Source organism: Vulpes lagopus, chromosome 17 (genome assembly GCF_018345385.1).
Source record: "Vulpes lagopus strain Blue_001 chromosome 17, ASM1834538v1, whole genome shotgun sequence".
Taxonomy (NCBI): Eukaryota; Metazoa; Chordata; class Mammalia; order Carnivora; family Canidae; genus Vulpes; species Vulpes lagopus.
Window position 1 is genome coordinate 9913425 of NC_054840.1, and position 19632 is coordinate 9933056.

A 19632-nucleotide genomic window follows, 5' to 3' on the forward strand; every position below is an offset into this window, starting at 1 on the left:
ATGGGAAGTCCACGATAAAGGTGCCAGCAGATTCAGTGTTTGGAGAGAACCAGCTTCTTGGTTCACAGATGGCCATCTTCTCACTGTATCCTCACGTGGCAGAAAGGGCAGAGCATCTCTCTCACAACCCTTTCATAAGGGACTAATCCCATTCATGAGGGCTCTATCCTCATGAGCTTATCTCACAAAGGCCCACCTGCTAATACTATCACTTTGGGGTTAGGATGGCAAATTATGAGCTATTCCAAACAGAGCTTTCTGCCCTGGCCCCTGCAAGGTTCATGAATCTCTCACATGTAAAATATGTTTATTCTGTCCTAATAGCCCCTAAAGTTTCACTTGTTCTAGCATCAACTCAAGGCTGAAGTCCAAAGTCTCATCTAACTCTCATCTAAGTCAGGTATGGGTAATATTCAGTGTGTGATTCATTCTGAGGCAAATTACTCTCTGTGATGATTTAAATATGTTATGTGCTTCTAAAATATAATGGTGGGACAGGCGTGGGATAGATATTTCCCTTCCAAAGAGGGAAATAGAAAAGAAGAAAGGAGTAGCAGGTTCTAAGCAAGTCTGAAACGCAACAGGGCCAAATTCTACTAAACTGTAAAGTCTTGAGAATTATCCTCTTCATTGATGCTCTGCACTCCAAGGCCCACTGAGATGGAAGTCTCACCTTCCAGACACACTAAGGCAAGTGTCCCCACAGCTATACTGGGCAGCGGCTGGGCCCCCAAGATTCTGGGTAGCTCTGCTCCCATGGCTTTGGAGGGGGTCCCATTTCTATGATAGCTCTGTGTGGGGTCACACACTGTCAATGGAATTATGGGGCTTTTTTAGCTTGGGGTTACAGGGGCACCCTTGCTCTCATAGTTTCATCAGGCATTGCCCCAATAATTTTCTCTGCCTGGAGCTTTCTGTGCCCATGATGGGAGAGATAGCCCTGATGACTTTGGAACTGCCTTTGGAGATCATTTTTCCATTGTCTCTGATAAAAGTCATGACTTCTATTTAGATGGCTCTGACTTATCTCTGGATCAGATGACCCTTTGGCCATATACTTCCTGTTCTCTCCTGAATAGTCCCTCTCATTTCTTTCAATATGAACGTTCTGAGAATTTCACACAAGGTTTTGCTTATCTTTTGATTAATAATTCCATCTTTAAGTCATTTCTCCCTTCTTGCATTTTATTGTGAGCAGTCAAGAGAAACCAAGCCTCTCTTCCCATACTTTGCTTAGAAATTGTCTTAGCCACAGAACTAATTTCATTGCTCGTAAGTTCTACCTTATATCACTCTTAAGTTCTACCTTACATTGCTCATAAGGTCTAACTTACGTAAAACACCAGGACGCGGGCACAATTCAGCCAAGTCCACTGCCACTTAATGAAAATTGCTTTTCCTCCAGTATCCAATAATGTGTTCTTTATTTCATTTGATGCTTCAGCAGAATGGTGTTTACCAATCATATTTCTGTGGATACTCTGCTCAGGATTGCTTAGGTGTTCTGTAAGAAGACTGAGGCTTTTCCTCGGTTCTCCTCTTACCAGAATTGTCTTTAAAGGTCCTTTCATAGCAATATATATATATTTACTAGTACTAACTTTAAACCTCTTTTAACCTGTACTCATCAGTGAGTTCTGAGGCTGCATCCACATTTTTACCAGCACCCCACTGCTGGTACCAATTTCTGTCTTTGTCCATTTGGGATGTAACAGAATAACATAAACTGAGTAACTTGCAAACAACAAATGGTTATTTCTCAGAGTTCTGGAGGTTGGAAGGCCAAGATCAAGATACTGGCAGACTCAGAGTCTAGCAATAGCCTGCTTTCCGGTTCATAGGAGGCCATCTTTTTGCTGTGTCCTTACGTGGGTCTTCTGGACCTCTTCTGTAAGGGCATCAGTCCCACATGGGGCTATACCTTCATGACCTCATCATCTCCCAAAGAACCCATCTCTCTCTCTTTTTTTAAGGATTTAAAAAAATATATTCATGAGAGAGAGAGAGAGAGAGAGAGAGAGAGAGGCAGAGACACAGGCAGAAGGAGAAGCAGGCTCCATGCAGGGAGCCCGATGTGGGATTCGATCCAGGGACTCCAGGATCATGCCCTGGGCCACAGGCAGGCGTTAAACCGCTGAGCCACCCAGGGATCCGCAAGACCCCATCTCTTAATGCCATCACATTGGGTGTTAGGATCTCAACATATGACTTTTGTGAGGCGGCAGGCACATTCATATCATAGTAATTAATAAAGGTTTTAGGGGAGATACCTTGAGGTGATATAAAATCCTGTTTTTCCTTAAACGTTCCCCTACTAATTTTACTATATCAGTGGATTTTGTCAGCAGCAGAAAAACTGGGATTTTCTGTTTCCTTTATTTCTTCTATACTTATTAATAAGAATCCTTCAGGGAGAGACTATCCCTCCCCCCTTTCATTTATTTATTCAGTTGTTTATTTGTGGGGACTCATGGATATGTATTTTATTTTTTGGATTAATATTCCATACTATTGTTACTTATGACTCAAATGGTTCCTGGCTTGACCACTGAGAGCTGATTCAGGTTGACTCCACTCTGCTTTCAATGTAGTCTCCTCCTTTTTTGTTTGCTGGTTCATTTGCTTGAAACATCTCTTCATTTTTCTGACACCCAAGATGCATTTCTGTGCCCTAGCCCAGATATAATTTTCCAACTAATCTTAATTCCTTTTTTTTGGGAAAATGGAGTTCAGAAAGCTCTGGATTACAGGTAAGATCATGGTTACACAGGTACCACAGAGCCTAGGTCTTCTCAGAGAACATCTAGGAAATATATGTATGTACTTACCACTACACACATGCAACCAAATTTATTTCTGTATCTGTCTACTTGAGCATCTGTTAAGATGCCCATACCTCTGAGTACAAACCAGCATCACGTTCTCCCTTTGCTTATTTGTAGTTTCTTTCACCCTCAGTGAGAATCTTGACTTTCATTATCTATGATATATTTATTCATTTATCATCTCCAGAGTGTTTGTGTGTATACATATATATGCACATATATATAGTAGTTTTAGAATTGCAAACTGATATTACTATGAGAAAAAAATTTACCAACTACAGTACCTTGCTTGTGTGTAGTGCTTTTTACCTTTAGCTCACCGTATCCAGTGAAGATATTTTTCTCCAAAGTTGCTGAGGCCACGACCCTCATTTCCTTCCTACCTCCTTTAGAATCGTTTTTGCCATTCACTGGGTTATGTCCATATCCCCAGTACTTTTAAAAATTTGAATAGCAGGGATCCCTGGGTGGCGCAGCGGTTTGGTGCCTGCCTTTGGCCCAGGGCGCGATCCTGGAGACCCGGGATCGAATCCCACGTCGGGCTCCAGGTGCATGGAGCCTGCTTCTCCCTCTGCCTATGTCTCTGCCTCTCTCTCTCTCTCTCTCTGTGACTATCATAAATAAATAAATAAAAAAATTCAAATATTTTGCCCTAAAAAAAATATTAAAAAAAAAATTTGAATAGCACAAATATGTGTACGGTTCTGTGGGTTTTTACAAATGCCTGGAGTCAAGCATAGTTCACCATAGTACTAAACAGCACGGTTTTATTGCCCCCAAATTCCCTTTTGCTTCCCCTTTGTAGTCGATCCTTTTCCCCCAACACATGGTAACCATCAATCTGTTTCCATCCATACACATTTGCCTTTTTCCGGATGTCATGTAAATGAGACCACATGATATGTAGCCTTTGTGTCCTTTCTTCAGCTAAATGCATTTAAGAATCTCCTTGGGAGATCTGTGCTCTTCAGTGAATTGAAATCCTTTTTTTTTTTTTTTTTAATTGTGAAGGAGAATTTCATCATCCTCATGTACAGTTTATCCATTAGTCTGTTGAAGACTTCCTGCTGATTTCTGGGTTTCTGTGGCAATTATGAATAAATCTGTTAGAAACATTTGCAAATAGGTTTTTCTTTGAATATAAGTTTTTAATTCCCTGGGTAAATGCCTGGGCTGGGGTGGCTAGATCGTGTGGTAAGTGAATGTTTATCTTTATGAGAAACGATCAGACGATTTCTGCAAAGCAAATGCGCAGTTTGCATCCTTTCCCACAATGTATGAGTTCTGATTCCTTTACATCTTTGCCAGTTCCTGGTGTTTTCAGGATTGTTTGTTTGTTTGTTTGATGGTGGTTATTTTAATAGGTGTATAGTTCTGGCCCAATGTGGTTTATGTGGCAGGGCTTTAAGTTCATTCATATACTCTTATGTTTATTCCTATGCAACTCTATCTAGGATGTCCATATCTCATGTAAAGTGTAATGCCCATAACAGTCTTTTAGATATGAAACTCAGTAGTGGATACTGGTCAGTGAGTCAATGTTCAATAAATATTTGTTTAAATTTTGAGGAAAATATGGTGAGGTCATCTTATTCTAAAAGATATTTCACCTTTTATTTATGTGGCGTGGTCTTTCAAGCAAGCATTGGTGCCAGGGTCCCCATATCCAGAATATAGACCTCGTTCATTGACTGACCAGTTGTTTGTTCATGGGAAAATCCCATAAAATATGTTGGTCTACATTTTTTTTTTCATCTACAAAATATGGAGTTTAGAATATACAATCAAGGGCAGCCCCGGTGGCTCAGTGGTTTAGTGCCGCCTGGGCCCAGGGTGGGATTCTGGGAACCCGATATGGAGTCCCATGTCGGGCCCCCTGCATGGAGTCTGCTTCTCCCTCTGCCTGTGTCTCTGCACCTCTGTCTCTCTCTATGACCCTCATGCATGAATAAATAAAATCTTAGAAAAAAAGAATATACAATCAATAGTTCCAATACTCTATTGTCTAGACTCTCTAAACCTTTGGTTCAGGACTTTGCTCATAAAATTAGATCAATTTTTACTTCAGAAAGAAGGAGTTCTGGATAATAGTATATTCATGTGCATCTATGATTGATTTTTTTTTGGTATAGTATATCTGTGTCAAACTGGAAAGAGGTTTCTGGTGGCCAGGTGCCAGTTTGTTTTGACCTTTATTCTTTAATATTTTCCATCACTTAATTAAATTATAGATGTAAGATGTCATACTCATCAAATTTGTTAAGACACAGAGCTGAATAATATATAAATATTTTGGAATGTTCTGATATATACATCATATATATCGAGAAAATGAACATAGCTATAGATTGCCAGATTATCAACTTTTATTGCTTTTGTGAGTTGGGAGAGGCCATATAGAGTAAATAATGGTTAAGAACATTGACCTGGGGAGGTCGACTCCTTGGGTTCAAATTCCTCTTCTGTATTTACTACCTGAATGACTTTGAACATATTGGGTTACCTATTTATGTCTCTGTTTTCTCATCTTTAAAATTAAGATAATACTGGTGCCTATTTAATATACCTAGTAATATTTAACATCTCAAATTACTTAGAATAGGTTCTGGTACATTCTAAGCTTTGTATCAATGCTATATACTATTATCATTAAGAAGGCCCTGACTTTTACATGAGGACTCTATGAGCTGGCATGGCCTGGAAGGCCTGTAGCTACTTACTTGATAGAAAAGTGTCACCTTCCCAGTAATTTGGGAATATCCTCTAGAGCCAGATATATAATCTTGACCTCTGAGAATTCCTGTGTTTTGTTGTTGTCTGTAAAAGATGGGCCATATTAGACCTCATTAATTGGTTAATAAATGCAACATTCAGAACACACTACATTCATATGATGGGAAGAGATTTTATCATCCTGTTGCCTTGATGGAGGTTTAGAAGAATGTCTTTAGGTTCCCCTAGAACCTATCAACATAATACTGTGATATATTGGCTGTGATATACAACGCACTTTCATAAATCAGTGCTTTTTTTTTTGTTTGAGATTTCTTTATTTCAGAGAGAGACTATAAACAATGGTAGGGGCAAAGGGAGTGGGAGAGAGAGAATCCTCAAGCAGATTCCCTCCTAAGCACAGAGGCTGATGCAGGGCTTACTTAGTCTTAGGACCCTGATATCATACCGTGAACTGAAACCAAGAGTTGAGTGCTTAACTGACTGAGCCACGCAGGTGCCCCCATAAATTAGCTTTTTAAAGCAGGTAGTGTGTTTCATGGACTACATGTGGCTTCTGCAAGAACACTGACCTCTGTCATAACTTTGATTTTCATCCTAAATGAAAAACAGTAGGACATGCAGTTGAAAAATCTTGTGTGATGTTAATTTGGTTTACAAAATTATTTTAGTAGATTAAGGTTCTGTTATACAATCAGACTTTTGTGAATTAGAAGTATTAACTTTGGTTTCATCATTAATTTTGTATACTCACTCGTTTGTGTAATAAATCAAGATCTTGTCTGGAAAAATTTCAGATAATGTATTTCAGTCTTTTAATTACTTCTTTCTTGTTTCGTAGAACTCCACAGGAGCAGCTTCGAAACATGCTACCAGATACATTCATACCTCAGTGTAAAACTGCTAGTGAGGCAAAGTGTTCCCAGAATGAAAGTGATGAAGACAGTGATGGTTAGTTCACCCTTTATTAGATATCTTCTAATTTATTATTTCAAATTTTACATGCTAAGCTTTAGTCAGCATCTGCTTTTGTGTTTTGTTTTATTTTCTTACTATATTATCCTCAACTGGACTATGCACCTTTTGTCTCTAGATCAGAATCAGGCATGCTCCTCTTCCTATTCAATACATGTACTTTGCCTTAAATTAAATAATCTTATTTATTTAAATATTAAGTGTTAAGAAAATGTGTATTTTACCTGAGCTGGGAAAATTGATAGCATTTACATATTAGCATGGATGGATGCACAAGAGAAAGTTATTCTTTTATTGTTGACTATGTTATTTGAAGATAGGGAATTATCAGGTGAAGTATATTCCTTGATGATATTATTTCCTAATCTTATTTTCTAGTTGAGGAGACCAAAGTACAACACCCAGCACTTTTTCTGCCAGTAGAAGAATTAAAGGTAGAGAGACCCGAACCATCTCTAAAAATAGTCGAACTCGATGATGTAAGTGCATAATGACTACTCTATTACTTGACAAACAAGAAATTCATAACATATAGCTATAACTACATATTATTTTCAACAAGAGTTTTTTTTTCATAATTCAATACTGTTGGGAAGAAAGTTTACAAGAATTTGAATTTAAATATGCTGAAAGAATAAAACAATATTATTTTCAATGTAGGCAGTAAGTCTGGGGACTGTACTGTTATTGTGGCATTTTTGGAAGCTGGTATTGTGAGAAATGCACTACTTTTAACTTATAGAAATGTAGCTTAGAGCTTATTTTATTTAGTTCTTTATGTTATCAGTCTTTTTAAACAAAAATTGGTCTTTATATGGTATCTATTTATTTGTATACATGTAGTTTCTTGAATGTCATCTAATATTATTTTCTGTTTTTTTAAAGATTTTATTTATTTATTCATGAGAGACAGAGAGAGAGAGAGAGAGAGAGAGAGAGGCAGAGGGAGAAGCAGGCTCCATGCAGGGAGCCTGTTGTGGGACTTGATCGATCCTGGGACCCCGGGATCACATCCTGAGCCAAAGGCAGATGGTCAACTGCTAAGCCACCCAGGCATCCCTATTTTCTGTTTAAAGGAAAAATAGTACTAAGGTATAAGGGTTTTAGTATAATAATAACTTGAATGAAAACCTCTAGGAGACACGAAGTATAATCAACTGAAGTTCAAGCCAATCAGAAGTAGAGCTTATGCTGAAGGGTTAAATTTTGACACACTCAGCACATTTCTGACTTTCTAATCATCGAGTAGCTGAATGTACTACTTGTCCTTGATAGTTTTCTTCCTGTGGTTGTCACAGAAAAAGACTAGAATGGAAGTACCTCTTTAAATACTACTTTCTTCTCAAGGTTAATAGCTCCTGTTCTGTCTGCATGTGTGCCTAGCAACATTTTAATTCCCCTCTGGATAAGTTTAAGATATTGAACAAATAAGCACATGTGCTCACATATGTGTGTGTGTGCTTGTCATCATTTTGTTGATGCATAGAGTAAGCCCATAACATGTTGTCCGTAAAAACATTTCAGTCACTAGCCTATTTGGCACGCAGTAGTTACATAATAAAACAGCTATTATTGTTATCTCCAGGTGTGTTTTAATACTGATCAAATGGCTGACACAGCAAACGGCCTCAACAAAGAGTTGCTGAATTTGTTTAGTTCTTCTAGAATTAATGTTCTATGGCATGTAGTCAGAAAGCCCGTGACGTTATTTATAGGAAAAATATTCTCTAAATATTACATACAAGTTAGCTTGTTAATGTAGAGTCTACTTATTGAACATACTAATATTATACTATATGCATTTAATAAGACTTATGAAGAGGAATATGAAGAACCAGGAGACATAGTGCCCTACAAAGTTGAGTTAGCAGATGCAGACAGTCAAAAAAGGTAAGATCTTTCTAATTCATTTTTTTAAAGTTAAGTTTCACTTTTTTTTTAAGATTTTATTTATTTATTCATGAGAGACACACAGAGAGAGGCAGAGACACAGGCAGATGGAGAAGCGGGCTCCATGCAGGGAGCCTGACATGGGACTCTATCCTGGGTCTCCAGGATCATGCCCTGGGCTGAAGGTGGCGCTAAACCGCTGAGCCGCCTGGGTTGCCCCATCTAATTCATTTTTTGATGCTTATTAAAAAACCTATCCCCTCAAATCAACTATCTCTTTAAATGAGAAATTCACGATGTAAAAAATATGTGATTTCAATGTTAGAATATATTTTACAAAGTCATGTTTATTTTATTTTTTTCAAAGTCATGTTTAAACTTGTGTGCAATATTGCTAATATTTGCCAACATTCAATAATTAGAAAGGTGGCTATAATGATATGTTTATATTCTTACCTAATACCTGGATTACTTAATAGATGCTTCTGAATTTAACATTATTATTTGAAATGACTTTACCAAGGATGACATATATCATATGAGGTTTCTTCGTTTCGCCAAAGATACTCTTTGGATTTGTCTTATTTCGGTTTGCTATGATCCTTAAATAAAAACACATATTGGTTAGTTAGACATAAAAAATTCCCGAACTATAGATTTTTACTAGGTAGATTTTCCTATGTGATAAATAAATGAAGTATAATGGTTCACTTTGTAACTTTTTTTTTTTTTTAGAATTTTGTCATTTCCAAGTGAAAAATAATATCTAGCTGTATCTGTTCGTAATGATAAAATGACTCCAGGTCTCCTTTGCTGTTGAAACTTTGGCTAGGGTTTCATGTGTTTTGACTAGAGTATTAAATTAGGTAAACAGCTGAATGAAGTTCCCATTAAGTAGCCCCTACACCAGTTTTTGTCTATATGTTCAGATCAACTTAGGCCTTGTCAGCATTTTGTTCCAAAATGTGGGCCTAAGTGAAGCACTTAGATCTGAAAAGCCCCATGTTTGGACACAGATATTTAGCAGAAAATGTGCTTTTGGTAGGAGATAATCTTTCAGTCAGTAGATAAGAGATTTATATGGGCTACCATATTACTAAGGAAATGAATGACATCTCTGCTCTCTAATTTGATTCTTTTATATATCTTATCACAAATCCTGCTTTGACCTCCATTTAGGGTGTTACAGAAGGCAGAGAAAGTTACTGATCATGGTTTGGCAAAGGTTTTGCATCTTGAGTTTGGAGGAGACGTAGAGTTTCTTCTTTTCTGAGAAGAATCATAAAGGGATCATAAGTGACATGGAGCATAATCCAGTTTTTTGGTGGTACTATCTAAAGCTTACATAAATATTGAGAATTATTAAATATGTTATTCAATTCACAGAAAATGTTATTTAAAATTTACCTATGCTAGTATAAAGTGATCATTATTAAAATTGAAAATAAATATCACATATGGCTTTTTTATTATGATAGTTCATTGATGAAAAAAACATTTAAGTAAAATAAAACACTGATTTCTTTTTTTCAACATACAAAAATCAATTTTATTTCTATATGCCAGCAACGCATATAACATCAAATTTAAAGAATAATGCCATTTACAATAGGACAGAATAAATCAAATACATAAAACACTGATTTCATCAGATTTCAATGAGCTTGAAAGATAACTCTCCATTTTTAGAGGAAGGAATATAAGGAACCAAACTCATTTCAGAATATTATTTAAAAGAAGCTTTCAATTGACATCATTCAGTTGAATCAGATTTGGACCAGTTGCCTGTTTCTTTAAAAGCTGTAATACTACTACATGTGGTTTTAGAATGTGTCCACAATAAGGTTAAAAAATAAATTAATTAATGTGAATAATTCTATTCCCTCAAGGTTTTGCTCTATTTGTTTTAATAAAACAAATGGGACTTTTAACTTTCTTTTCTATATCATTTCTTTCAACTTTTCTCTTTTGCTTGTCCCTAAACACGAAAGTTGCACATTTCATGATTATCAGAATACTTTTCTGTATGAAAATGACATCTATCAACATCATGTTTTCACCGAGGGAAAAACAGACCTCTTACATCTTCATCTGAACAACAGCTCTTCTTATGGTAAAAATAACTCAAAAGGTAAGTTTTTTCTTGTGGATTAATATTATTAACAATGAATGTTGGCAAGTTAATAAAACCAGGAGGTATTGCAATATGTAGAAGCTTTATCACTATGCCATTCATTCTAAAACCAGAAAATTTAGTACTTAGAAAAACTTGGTTGAAAATATATAATTTTCTAGCAAATACTCTTTTTAGTCAATGGACAACAGTGTTTATATTCGGAAGAAAAGCAGCCACTGTTGATTGTCTCTAAAAGTTATTATGGACCAAGCTAGCATTTAAAAGATAACACGGGTGGACTTTTTACATCACTTACATGGATGACGAAAATCTAATTGGCATCCTGTTGCCCTCCCTTGCATTAAATCTTCTCTCAAAATATTCAGATTTGATGTAAAGTTTCACGTAAGTGATAAAACCAAACCAAAACAAATCATTGTGTTTATATATCTACATAGTTATTACTAGTAGATTCCTTAGAATTTATAGTTTAGAATGCTGTGTGCAAATGTCTGATTTCAATTTCCAGATGGGGAGAGCACCATTTAAAGACACTCACAATAAATTATCTTGGTCTGGGAGTCCAATTTCATTTCCCTCTCTGCCTTAAATCATTGTGTGACCTTGAACGCGTCACTTGCTTTCTTAGATGGCATTTTCCTAAGCTAAAACATAGGAACTTGATTGTTTCTAATCTGCCTTTCAAATATTATTTTTAACCTATGTAGGATTTTCAGAAAAATGAATAAATGTATCTTATATTAAGGATTGAGAGATACCTGAGAGCTTTTTTTAAAATAACTAGTTATAAAACTGATGATTACATTCTTTTTTTTTTTTTTTAATTAACTTTTATTGGTGTTTAATTTACCAACATACAGAAAAACACCCAGTGCTCATCCCGTCAAGTGTCCACCTCAGTGCCCGTCACCCATTCCCCTCCAACACCCGCCCTCCTCCCCTTCCACCACCCCTAGTTCGTTTCCCCGAGTTAGGAGTCTTTATGTTCTGTCTCCCTTCCTGATATTTCCCAACATTTCTTTTCCCTTCCTTTATATTCCCTTTCACTATTATTCATATTACTCAGCAATTAGAAACGGCAAATACCCACCATTTGCTTCAACGTGGATGGAACTGATGATTACATTCTGATTGGGTAGTAGATGGCAGAGAACCATGATTTGTGGTAATCCTGCTGGTCTTGACATCTTTAACTAATAAGCCTCTAAATCATTATGACCAACTGTGAACTATATCCATATGGGTTTTAGGACTTTACATGGCTCCAAAAAGATATATATATTTTTTACCTACCTGGAGCATGATATTCCAGTTGCCTTTGGGAACATGCTGAATATAAATACCCATTGAGTGTTACTTTAAAGATACTTGATTTATGTAAATAGACTTTACTTTTTAGAGCAGTTCTGGGTTCACGGCAAAACTGAGCGGGAAATACAGATCGTTCCCATACACACTCTGCTTTCACAAACTCATAGCTTCTCTCATTATCAACATCCCAAACCAGGGTAGTATATTTGTTACAATCAACAAACAGATTTACACACTGTTGTCACCCAAGGTCCATAGTTCACATTATGGTTCAATCTTGGTATTGTCCATTCTGTGGGTTTGAACAAATTTATAATGACATGTATCCACCATTATAGAATCATAAAAAATTGTATAGTGCCCTAAAAATACTCTGTGCTCTGCCTTTTAAATTACCTCCCTCTCTCCTAACTCCTGGCAACCACTGATCTTTTTACTTTATAGGTTAGCCTTTTGCAGAATGTCACATAGCTGGAATGATAGAGTATGTAATCTTTTCATACTGGCTTTTTTTTTTTTTTACTTAGTAATGTGCACTTAAAGGTGCCTCCATGTCTTTTCATGGCTTGATGGCTCCTTTTTTTTTTTTTTGTACTGAATCATATTTCAGTGTTTGGACGTATCATAATTTATTTAGACATTTACTTATTGAAGAACAATTTGGTTGATTCTGAGTTTTGGCAATTCTGAATAAAGGTGCTATAAACATCCACATATATTTGAACATAACTTTTCAACCCATTTGGGTAAATACCAAGGATTGTAATTGTTAGATCACATGGTAAAAATATGTTTAATTTTGTAGGAAATCACCAAACTGTCTTCTAAAGTGGCTGTACCATTTTGCATTCCCACCAGCGATGCATGAGACTTCCTGTTCTCCACATACTTGCCAGCATATGATATTGTCAGTGTTTTGGATTTTCGTCATTCCAAAAATTGTGGAGTGGATTCCACTGTTGTTTTAACTTGCAATTCCCTAATGGCATATGATATGGAACATAATTTTATATGCTTATTGCCATATACATATCTTCTTTGGTGAAGATATGAAGGTCATTGGCCCATTTTTTACTTGAGTTTTCCATTTTCTTACTGTTGAGATTTTAGATTTTTAATATTTTGGATAATGTACTTCAACAGATATGCATTTTGGAACTATTTTCCCTAAGTCTACGGTTTATCTTCTCATTCTTTTAGCAATTCTTTTACAGAACAGATTTTTTTTTAAATTTTTATTTATTTATTTATGATAGTCACACAGGGAGAGAGAGAGAGGCAGAAACACAGGCAGAGGGAGAAGCAGGCTCCACGCACCGGGAGCCCGACGTGGGATTTGATCCTGGGTCTCCAGGATCGTGCCCTGGGCCAAAGGCAGGCGCCAAACTGCTGCGCCACCCAGGGATCCCACAGAACAGATTTTTAATTTTAATGAAGTTCAGCTTACCAATTATTTCTATCATGGGTTCTGCCCTTGGTGTGTGTCTTAAAAAGTCATCACCATACCCAAGATCATATAGATTTTTATGTTCTAAGAGTTTTATAGTTTTGCATTTTACATTTAGATCTATCATTCTTTTGGGTTGATTTTTGTGAATGGTGGAAGGTCTGTGTCCAGATTAATTTTGGGGCATGTGGATTTGCAGTTTTAGCACCACTTGTTGACATAGCTATCTTTTCTCCATCATTTTGCCTTTGCTTTTTGGCAAAGATCAGTTGACTATATTTATGTAGGACTAACTATGGATTCTCTGTTCTGTTGCATTGATCAGTTTTACTATACTTTTACCAATACCACATTGTCTTGATTGCTGTAATTGTATAGTAATTCTTAAAGTTGTGTAGTGACATTATTCTCCTTCCTTATTGTGTTAGCTTTTCTGGCTCTTTTGCTTCTCTGTATAAAAATTAGAACCAGTTTATCAATATCCACTAAATAACTTGCTGGAATTTTAATTGGGATTGCATCGAATCTATGATCAAGTTGGAAAACTATCTGTGAATATGGACTATTTCTCTTCTTATTTAGTTCTTTGATTTCTTTCATCAGAGATTTCTAGTTTTCCTCATATAGCCCTTATACATATTTTGCTAGGTTCATTCTTATGTATTTTGTTTTTTTTTCATGATGATGGCATTGTGTTATTAATTTCAAGTTTTGCTTATTCATGTTGGCATGTAAGAAAGTGATTAATCTGTGTATCTTGACCTCCTATTGTGCAGCCTTACTATAATAACTTATTAATTCCAGGGGTTTTTTGGTTCTTTCATATTTTGCACATAAACAATTATGTCAGCTGTGGACAGAATTAGATTTATTTCTTCCTTCCTGATCTGTATACTTATTTCCTTTTCTTGTTTTATTGCATTAGCTAGGACTTCTAGTATGTTGTTGGAAAGGAGTTGAAGGGGGGACATCCTTAACTTTTTCCTGATTTTAGGGTTAAAGCATCTGGTTTATCATCATTAAGTATGATATTAACTGTAAGGCTTTTATAGATTGTCTTTATCAAGTTGAGGAAGTTCCCTTTTATTTCTGGTTTGCATCTACTGATATGATCTTCTGATTTTTCTTCTTTAGCCTGTTGATGTGACAGATTAGATTAATTGATTTTTAAATCTTAAACCAAGACATCTGGTTTTTATGACTTAATGGGACTTTCAATGATGTCCCATAGACTAAATTATTTTTTTTAAAGATTTTATCTATCTATTCATGAGAGACACACAGAGAGAGGCAGAGACACAGGCAGAGGGAGAAGCAGTCTCCCTGTGGGGAGCCTGATGTAGGAATCGATTCAAGGACCCTGGGATCATACCTGAGCCGAAGGTAGACACTCAACCACTGAACCACCCAGGTGCCCCTGAATAGACTAAATTAGATCATGCCTATACTTTCTGCATTACACTTTAAAGATTATTAAAAGGCTGCTTTGTCACCTCTTCAGTAGCAATTGATCCCCATAGTGGAATTTTGCAAACTTCCAAAAATATTGCAGAGGTTAGTTGTAGACATTTATATATAGGAAATGGCATCTCTTTGCACCAAAAAAAAAAAAAAAAAAAAAAAAAGAACTAATTTCTATTCAAGTTTAGGAGGAAAATACAGCTTATAATGGAAGTTTCCTTAAATTGAACAGCTTTTATGAAGTTTTCTCTGATGTACAAGTTACCATATTTCTCATAGTACTTCTGTGATTTAAGAGGTGATAGTTGTTGGGAATGGAGGTTCTAAATGCTATGTGTAATTGCCGAGCTATACAAACATCTGATTGCAACGAGTAAGTCCTTTGGGCAGCAACGCAGAATTTACATCACTGGAGAGTATTTTAGTCATAGCCTTTACCATTTTATATCATCTATTTATAGAGATAAGATATTTATATTGGAAAGAGCATAGGGATAATCATATGAAGCTGTATTCAATCTGGATAATGATATACATATTTTTATTTAAAATGATTGCAATATGGTGCAAAAATTGTTAAAGAATTTTTATTCTTCACAAAATTTAGACCAATATTTCACAATCTGGCTGCACATTATAATCACCTGGAGAACTTGGTGGAGGGAGGTGGAAAAAAACAGTGCTTGAAACCCATTCCCAGCATCTGATTTAATTGGTTTGGGTCAGGCTCATCCACTGACAGTTTTAAAGAGTACCTTCGGATGATTCCATTGTGCACCCAGGTTGAAAACCAATGATCTAAAGCAACTCATTTATTTAAAGCAGACATAATGAGGTGGTGACTAATATAATCTTGCTCATTTTGTGGCTTTCCAGAGGCAGGTGTCCCAGCTTAAACATTTTCTGTGCCCCTAACTGGTACTGTTCTTTCATCTGCAGATTTCCCCTTGCCCTCACCTCATCACTAGGCATGCTAAGAAAAAGAGGCAAAATGTGGAAATAAGGTTCTCTCTGCATTATTTTTCATAAATTGCCATTGTAAAACTTGAGCAGGAGAGAATGTAGGAAAGTGAGAATTGACCCACAGGCTGAAATAAAAATGTGCATCAATTTTGAGATTTAATTACAAAATAAAATCTTACCTCCTTCCATTAGTCTAACTCATTAAGGTCTGAATACATCAGTAAATCATGATTATCATTTAAAACATAAGCAGAGTAAAAGTATTTTAACACTGAGATCTCAGTAAAAAAATGTTGATAAAATAGTGCTTATTGACAAAGGTTTACACCACGGAAGTATTGGCTTATTTGACAGTTTTATCAACTTATTTAACTTTTGTAAATGATTGTTTTCAACACCAGGAGCTTCAAATGCAAAATTTGACACCATCGTGGATCCTGATGTTTATTCTCCTGCCACTGAGAAGTTAGGGGAAAGCAGCTTTTTTGAAAGAAATTTCAAGGAGAAAACGATAGATATGAAAAGCAATCAAAAGTCTGATGATTCCTGTGTATCACTTGAGAGCAAGGATTCTTTGCCAAGTATAGATTTAGAAAAACCTTCCATTAAGGAGCAATTATCTGAGGACATCAAAGAATCCTTGGAATTTAGCAATCTGCATGAGAGGCCAAACTTTGAAGATTCTAAAACTACAGAGTCACCACTGGTAAATCTCTTATTATGTTGATTATATTAAAATTTTTATAAGAAATGTCACAGAAACATTTTATATTGACATAATATATTCTTAAATATTACTACCTATTGAAGTTAAAATGTACTACTTTATATTATCATGAGATGGTAGCAGAATGACTCATATAGGAAAGAATGTTAATGACCTACAGGACAAATTCTAATATGGTAAATGCCATTATAACAAACGGTTTTCTGTGACAAATAACACTTTAAGGCCCACCTCATGTACCATGGTAAGAGAGCTGTTACTTTTCTAAATGAAATTTATTATTATGAATAATTTAATATAATAAATCCTTTCTAGCTTTTTACTGTATAGCCACTGGTTAAAATGAAATAAGTGCAGATATGTAGATAGAACCAGTCTTTGTGGCTTAATGTAAGTATAAGGTTTTAAAGGCAATTCCTTCAGAAACATGGCTAATAAAGAGATAGGTTATAGTTTTCATTTCATCTTAGAGAAAAAGTAAAGTAGCTCATTGTTGCATTAATGCCAAGTTTTGAAAGTATATTTGAATATCTGTTCTATATATTAAAAATCTTAGGTAATCTTGATTACCTAATACATTTTTTTGGAAATTAGGCAAGTCAAATATTTTAGCAGCCCTTCAAAGTCATTCAAAATGAATCTCCTTGATGCCTAAGGTGAAGGTGGGACCAAAAACATAGAAGAATGGATTTTGAGCCGCTACTACTTCTGCTTGGGGGACTGGATTTGTGCCCACTTTGTCATGGGTCTTCTTCCTTTTTGAAGTGCAAAATTGGAACTGAGACCTTTGTAGAAACTTGTTCCCTAGACGTCCTCTCAGTCACTAAAGGAATACCCTGGGAGACACATTCACAGATACAGCAAGATAAAGAGAAACTGGTTTCTGCAGAGGATCTGGGCCAGCTCAATAAAATATATTACCTGAAAAATGGAAAACTTGGGCTTTCATGTAACATAGGTTTATAGTTTAAATACACGTTTCTTGCCTAGAAACTCCAAGCAAACAAATTCACACACACACACACACACACACACACACACACACACATATATTAAGATTTTATTCATTTATTTGACAGAGAGAGAAAATGAGAGAGAACAAGCAGGGGAAGCTGCAGGCAGAGGCAGAGGGAGAAGCAGGCTCCCCATTGAGGAGGGAGCCTGAAATGGGGCTCCATTCTGGGACCCTGGGATCATGACGAGCCAAAGGCAGATGCTTAACCGAATGAGCCACTCAGGTGCCCCAAATTCACATTAATTTTAATCCATATCTATTGATACCTTAATGTGTCTTCCAGAAGAAATCCAATCCCTTCTAGAAGGCATTCTTACAATTTAGCTGATAATAGATCTCAAAAATAAAGCCTCATTGCAGATGAACTCTTCTTCCTCTCAGTGAAGCAAACAATCACAGAATGAATTTCTGCAAACAGAACTCTAATTTTCCAATTTCCATATGGCATTATGAAGAAGGCTGTGTGACAACCTACACATTCAGTGTCGTATTATGGGAGGAGAATTCTGAGCATATGGGCCCCAATTCTTTTATACTGGGTGCAAACCTGCTTGACCTGTGCCCTAGGAGGAGATATTCTCTTCTGTAACCTAATACAAAACATTTGGCCAGAACTCACGGATATGTAATCTGTAATTTGCATAATGGAAGGCAATCTAGCAGCTAAAATGATTGAAATAGAACTATTTTTACTTATATGGATACATCTCAAAAATATGACGTGAAAATTTAAACGTAAAAGGACACATAGAGATAGGTCAGTATTTTTGGAAATATTTAAGCCAATTATAACTTTTTATGGACACATTTAGATATATTAATAATCAAAATATGCATTGGAGTAGACTATGTCCACTTCAGTACAATAATAAAATTAGCTCTAAAGACTAATTTTTTTTGGTATGGATATCTGAAGCAAATATTTTTTTAAAGATTTTTATTTATATGGTGGGGAGAGGCAGAGGGAGAGAGAATCTGAAGCACACTCCACACTGAGCGTGGAGCTCGACACAGGGCTTGATCCTGCTACACCATGACATCATGACCTGAGCCAAAACCGAGAGTCAGATGTTCAACCAGGCCCCCTGAAGCAAATATTTTAAATTATTGATACTCAATTGTGTGATCAAGTCATGTTATATGTAATACATATCTACATATCTAAAGTATTTCATAATTAAAATTGAAATGTTACAAATCTACTAACCATATTTTGATTCCTTATACTACTACTGTAAAAAAAAAAAAGGTAAGTGGTTATGTCATAGAGAATGGTGCTTTATAGAATCTACTCTGTTTTCATCCGTGATGACTAGACCTGAACTGTCTTTATTCTCCTCCTGTTCTAGTGGAAGTCATTCCTTGAGCAGACACTACTTAAAAATCTATTTTGCTGCAGTAGAAAATTTAGAAGTAAGCAGTAGGGGCAATTTTTAGCAGTAGAATTACTTGACTTTCACTTGAGTGCACAATAGTTCATTTTACACTTCAGTTTTCAGAAACTGAGTCCTTTATCAAAGTGGAGACTATGAAATTAAGTACCAAGCTGTAGAGCAGCCGCAGTGGGGTAGGGTCAGGTGCCAGGAGGACCATGGACTAGTTAGGGACTCTTGATTTTGGATCTGAAACCACCAGCAGTTAACTTTGGGAAACAAACCAACCCACCTTCTTTGTTCTTATCTCTCAACTGACACCAAAAAAAAAAAAACCCAAACAAACAAAAAGCAAGTTCCAGATCTGCAGTTGTCTAATCCACATAAGAGCTTCACTAGAACTGAGGAGGTGCTGTAAATTGATAATCAGTGTCTGGCACAGCCAGTGAAGATGCCCTGAGTAGAGCCAACTTGGACTTGTCTTTGAAGGAGGTGCTTTATTGGTCACTAGATTTATTTTGTAACATTTTATCATTTATATGACATAAATTTGAATTGAGTTATAATAATTTTTGTGTTGTTTATTTAGTGACTTGAAACAGACTGCATTTGGGTATATTCAATCCATTAGGGAACTGTTAAATGCTGAGAGCACTCTGATTATGTGTTAAGCCCATCTAGAGCTCTCACTTCTGAATCTCTAATCTGGTTCTTTCTTCCTAGACTCATGTATGTTTTAATCCCATTAATATTCTTTCCTAGGATGAAAGCATAT

At 36.0% G+C, this 19632-nt stretch overlaps 1 protein-coding gene across 2 annotated transcripts in view; it reads left to right on the forward strand.

Moving 5' to 3' along the window:
• The window catches only part of ZBBX (zinc finger B-box domain containing), a 107237-nt gene that overhangs the window by 65536 nt on the left and 22069 nt on the right, over positions 1–19632 (forward strand). For both annotated transcript variants that reach the window (XM_041731940.1, XM_041731941.1), the window contains exons 10-15: positions 6400–6509; positions 6912–7012; positions 8344–8423; positions 10415–10554; positions 14696–14701; positions 16147–16448. In XM_041731940.1, coding sequence (XP_041587874.1) covers positions 6400–6509; positions 6912–7012; positions 8344–8423; positions 10415–10554; positions 14696–14701; positions 16147–16448 — 739 coding nt within the window. The remainder of the gene's footprint in view (positions 1–6399; positions 6510–6911; positions 7013–8343; positions 8424–10414; positions 10555–14695; positions 14702–16146; positions 16449–19632) is intronic.